This window comes from Conger conger, chromosome 7 (assembly GCF_963514075.1).
Source record: "Conger conger chromosome 7, fConCon1.1, whole genome shotgun sequence".
Lineage (NCBI taxonomy): Eukaryota > Metazoa > Chordata > Actinopteri > Anguilliformes > Congridae > Conger > Conger conger.
In genome coordinates, this window is record NC_083766.1 from 3,547,644 (window position 1) to 3,552,643 (window position 5,000).

Here is a 5,000-nt window from a genome sequence, read left to right on the forward strand (position 1 = left end):
GCATTGCACATCCTTTCATTTCCTGCCCGTATTTATTTTCTCTGGTAGTTACAAAATAAAGTGTGTCCAATTTTCTCAATTTGTGTTTACATCTGAACCTCTTCTACACCAGGGCCCTGTTCCACAAAGCAGGATCGCTGGGTTAGCTGGATAACAGCCCTGAATGACCGCGACTGGAACAATGAGCAAGAGATCAGACCTGGATTCAAATGGCGTGTGCTATGGATTCAAATACTTTTCTGCATTTGACTAAGCTTGCCTAGTGCATTGAAACCAACAAAATAATCCCAAAAAGTGTAAACCCCGCCCACCTGCTCCTCCCTGCAGGCTCAAAATGCACCAGACAAGACCAACAGAGCACAGAGAAGTATTTGGATCCAAAACAAATACTGTTTGAGCCCAGGTCTGTAAGAGACACTCAAACATGGCACATTCCCCAGAGCGTACATGTAGCACTGACAGGAAGCACACAAGCGCGTTCAGATCTTACCAACACTGAGTCCAGACGCAGAGGCACAAAATGGCCGCCACCCCAGGGGGGGTGGGTTTGGCAAGAGATTCCGGCAGTTTGGGGGATTCTGGGGGAAGGCGTTTTTACCCCCCGCCCAACATTGGGATAAAAAAACTAAAATTCTCTTCAACTTTATGTTCACAGAAAACTATCACAAGGTCGGCTTACAGAGAAGCAGAAGAGAAAACATCAGACCTGAACCCTGGAAATAGCAAGCATGTGAAGTAAAAATAAAAAAAAACCTCAAACAGTGGTGAGAAAAAAAAACTCCCCGATAGAAAGAAACCTCGGGAGGAGCCCGGCTACAGAGGGGAAGCCCAGCGAGGGGTACCGGTAGACAGAGGGAACAGAAATGTGATATGTCATCCATTGTAACACAATTCAGCTGGGTCGGTCAGGTCAGAGAACATGAAGAATAAAATCGGACGCCGCCACAAACACAAAGCGGACACACAGTGGCAAACGGACGCGGGGGCCCCTGGAGGAGGCGTGGCGGGGGCGGGGGGGGGGGCAGGAGCAAGCTTCAGCAGGGGCTGGGGGGGGGCGCTCCCCTGGCCTGTTTCAGCTCTTACCGTACCTGGAGTAGGAGGAGCTGCTGGAGAGACTGGAGGGGTAGGACTGCCTGTATCCACACGAGGAGATGGGATAGACTGGCTGACTCTGCCTGAGGTCAGGGGTGAGAGGTCAGGGGGTCAGAGATACAGGAGGATGATGGGATAGACTGGCTGACTCTGCCTGAGGTCAGGGGCGAGAGGTCGGGGGTCAGAGATACAGGAGGATGATGGGATAGACTGGCTGACTCTGCCTGAGGTCAGGGGTGAGAGGTCAGGGGGTCAGAGATACAGGAGGATGATGGGATAGACTGGCTGACTCTGCCTGAGGTCAGGGGCGAGAGGTCAGGGGTCAGAGATACAGGAGGATGATGGGATAGACTGGCTGACTCTGCCTGAGGTCAGGGGTGAGAGGTCAGGGGGTCAGAGATACAGGAGGATGATGGGATAGACTGGCTGACTCTGCCTGAGGTCAGGGGCGAGAGGTCGGGGGTCAGAGATACAGGAGGATGATGGGATAGACTGGCTGACTCTGCCTGAGGTCAGGGGTGAGAGGTCGGGGGTCAGAGATACAGGAGGATGATGGGATAGACTGGCTGACTCTGCCTGAGGTCAGGGGTGAGAGGTCAGGGGGTCAGAGATACAGGAGGATGATGGGATAGACTGGCTGACTCTGCCTGAGGTCAGGGGCGAGAGGTCGGGGGTCAGAGATACAGGAGGATGATGGGATAGACTGGCTGACTCTGCCTGAGGTCAGGGGTGAGAGGTCGGGGGTCAGAGATACAGGAGGATGATGGGATAGACTGGCTGACTCTGCCTGAGGTCAGGGGCGAGAGGTCGGGGGTCAGAGATACAGGAGGATGATGGGATAGACTGGCTGACGCTGCCTGAGGTCAGGGGTGAGAGGTCGGGGGTCAGAGATACAGGAGGATGATGGGATAGACTGGCTGACTCTGCCTGAGGTCAGGGGTGAGAGGTCGGGGGTCAGAGATACAGGAGGATGATGGGATAGACTGGCTGACGCTGCCTGAGGTCAGGGGTGAGAGGTCGGGGGTCAGAGATTACGCATCACGCAGGGAGGGCCCAGCTCCCTGCGATGCTCTGATTCGCCTCTAGAGGGCACCTTCCCCTGCTCTCAATACGACGGTTGACTCCTGGACGTCTCCTCGAACCCCGAGTCCACCCTCTAAACATGTCTGCCGGTGTGTGACCCTGCCCTGTACTGGGCTGTACCTCTGAATAGGGGGTTGCCAGGATCAATCCAAAGCAGGAAGTGTTACAGTAAACACAGGGAAACCCTCAGGGGGGACTAACAGGAGTCACACAGTGGGGGGGGGGCTTTGATGTGGAGGGACAGGCTGCCCCAGGGTCGCAGATCAAGGTCAGCATCAGGACAGAGAGAGGGGCCATTCATCTGCTAATCAGAGACAACAGGCCAATTAACACCCAGGGCCTTCCTCACCCACACAACACCGTCATACTGTCAGCCTTGCACACGGTCAGTCTTCCAGACTCCCACATTATCAGCCTTCCACACCATCAGGGGGGGCCAGCGCAGTGTTGACCCAGGAAGTGAGCGTGTCTCTCGGTTTTACTTCTCCCGAGCGGAGGTTTGACACTGTGACCGCCCGACTGCATTTGAGCAATTCTGCACACACGTTTCTCACACTGAAGTGGAACAGAGAGGTGGTTTTCACAAAAACGGATGGGTGTACTAGACTGTCTTTGTCCTCCGGCTTTCGGGGAGGGAGTGTGTGTGCGTGCGTGCGCGCGCGTGTGTGTTCTCCAGATAGCAGTCACCAGAACAATGATACACATCGAATGAGAGTTTATCTCAACTTTCTCTTCTGCAAAAAAATGTAACCCCAAAGTCAGAACAGAAAACGTTGGGCGTGTAATCTCCCTTCAGAAGATCATGGCAAACCAAGCGATGAAAATCAAAACAAGGGCCATCACACCTCACACCTGTTCCCTGAAATAGAGGCTGATTGTGCTTCTGTGATGCAGTGGGGTTGAGGCAGGTGAGTGTCCTTCCAGAGAGAAACCCCGCTCACACGTTTACAGGAACGTCCCCAAACGCAGCAGGACGGTCCCGTGGAGTGGACCTCGCTCTCCGTTTCAGACACGCCCGTTATGGGCAGCTCCGCCCCGGAGCCCCACTGAAGGGTCCGCTGGGAGTGAGCCCTGAACTTATGGAGTAACACCAGGCGGCCTGTAGCGTAGTGGTTAAGGTAAATGACTGGGACACGCAAGGTCGGTGGTTCTAATCCCGGTGTAGCCACAATAAGATCCGCACAGCCGTTGGGCCCTTGAGCAAGGCCCTTAACCCTGCATTGCTCCAGGGGAGGATTGTCTCCTGCTTCGTCTAATCAACTGTATGTCACTCTGGATAAGAGCGTCTGACAAATGCCAATAATGTAATGTAATGTAATGTAACACCCAGCTCCCAAAAGTTTCCTAAAAAAAATGTCTTATTTTTCCTCTCTAAAATAAAAATATGAACTTATTTTACTTCACTTTTTGCTTGTAAGTTTCACTCTGTTGGTCTAAATATAAGACGAAAGTACTCGTTAAGACGGTCTTACTCTTCGGTTTTTGGCAGTGTGGGAACGGGATGGTGAGTTTTACAGGCGGCCGGAGGGACAGCCCTGGCACAGCTGTTTTTGGGAGGATCATGGGCGGGGCCGTGGAGCTCGGGTGCAGGTCACTTACCAGCCCACGGAGGGGGGTATCTGTCCCACCCCCCCTGGAGGGAGGGAGTAGAAGCCGGAGAGGTCCTGGGTCTGGTGTCTATGTATGCCTGGGGGAAGAGGGGGGAGACGGGGGGGTTAAAATTGGGCCCCTGGATCAGCAAGGGCGTCATTACCTGGCTGGGAACCTGCCATTACAAAAAGACAAAAAGACCCCTAACCCTGAGACCAATTACTCACCCGAGAGGTCAGGTATTCACAGACCTGTGTGTGAATGTGTGAGAGAGAGCGTGTGTGTGTGCGAGAGTGTGTGTGTGTATGTGTGAGAGAGTGTGTGTGTGCGCGAGTGTGTGTGTGTATGTGTGAGAGAGTGTGTGTGTGTGTGTGTGTGAGCACAAAAACACAATAGCTTCATGTTCTCATTGCTGAACATCAGTTTCGCATCTGTAAAGCTTGACTTAAACACACATTCAGCCCTGAGTGCAAAATCACCATTTTTCTTCTCTTGACAGAAGAGCCATAACATCCACAGTACATGGCTGTGTGTTTGATTCATACGCTAAAGGCGTTCTCCACTAGCACTAGTGTGTGTGTGTGTGTGTGTGTGTGTGTGTGTGTAAGGGCGTTATGTGTGTGTGTGTGTGTGTGTGTGTGTAAGGGCGTTATGTGTGTGTGTGTGTGTGTGTGTAAGGGCGTGTGTGTGTGTGTGTGTGAGAGAGTGTGTGTGTGTGTGTGTGTGTGTGTGTGTGTGTGTGTAAGGGCGTGTGTGTGTGTGTGAGTGAGAGTGTGTGTGTGTGTGTGTGTCTGTGTGTGTGTGTGTGTGTGTGTGTGTGTGAGAGAGTGTGCGTGCGTGTGTGTGTGTGTGTGTGTGTGTGTATGTAAGGGCGTGTGTGTGTGTGCGTGTGTGTGTGCGTGTGCGTGTGTGTGTAAGGGCGTTAGCACAAAGGAGCTCAGCGTACACAGTGTTCAGTGTTCTTTGATGTTTTAATGAAATAAGTGTAAAAACCCGACGAGTGCTCAAAACTGCAGGCGATTAAAGACCCAACTACGCCGAACAAATTAACAACAGTTGGTTCCTGAATGAAGCAGTAGAAATCTTAAGCAGAACTGAAATGAACTGAAAATAAACAGACATGGCGGTTTATTTTTTTATATATATATATTTTTTGCATTATTTGACTGAAAAAGAAAACGCAACTGTTAAAAAAAAATACAGTTTCATGTTTCTCAGGTCATGGTAGTAACATC

The 5,000-nt window shown here is 51.9% G+C and overlaps 1 protein-coding gene across 3 annotated transcripts in view; it reads right to left on the reverse strand.

Annotated features, from left to right (window-relative positions):
- tcf7 (transcription factor 7) overlaps positions 1 to 5,000 on the reverse strand; it is a 61,111-nt gene that overhangs the window by 12,177 nt on the left and 43,934 nt on the right. For 2 of the 3 annotated variants that reach the window (XM_061248224.1, XM_061248223.1), the window contains exons 5-6: positions 3,775 to 3,862; positions 1,089 to 1,175 (exon numbers count right to left, since the gene is read on the reverse strand). In XM_061248224.1, the coding sequence (XP_061104208.1) occupies positions 1,089 to 1,175; positions 3,775 to 3,862 (175 nt within the window). The remainder of the gene's footprint in view (positions 1 to 1,088; positions 1,176 to 3,774; positions 3,863 to 5,000) is intronic. The other variant, XM_061248225.1, reaches the window with a different exon arrangement.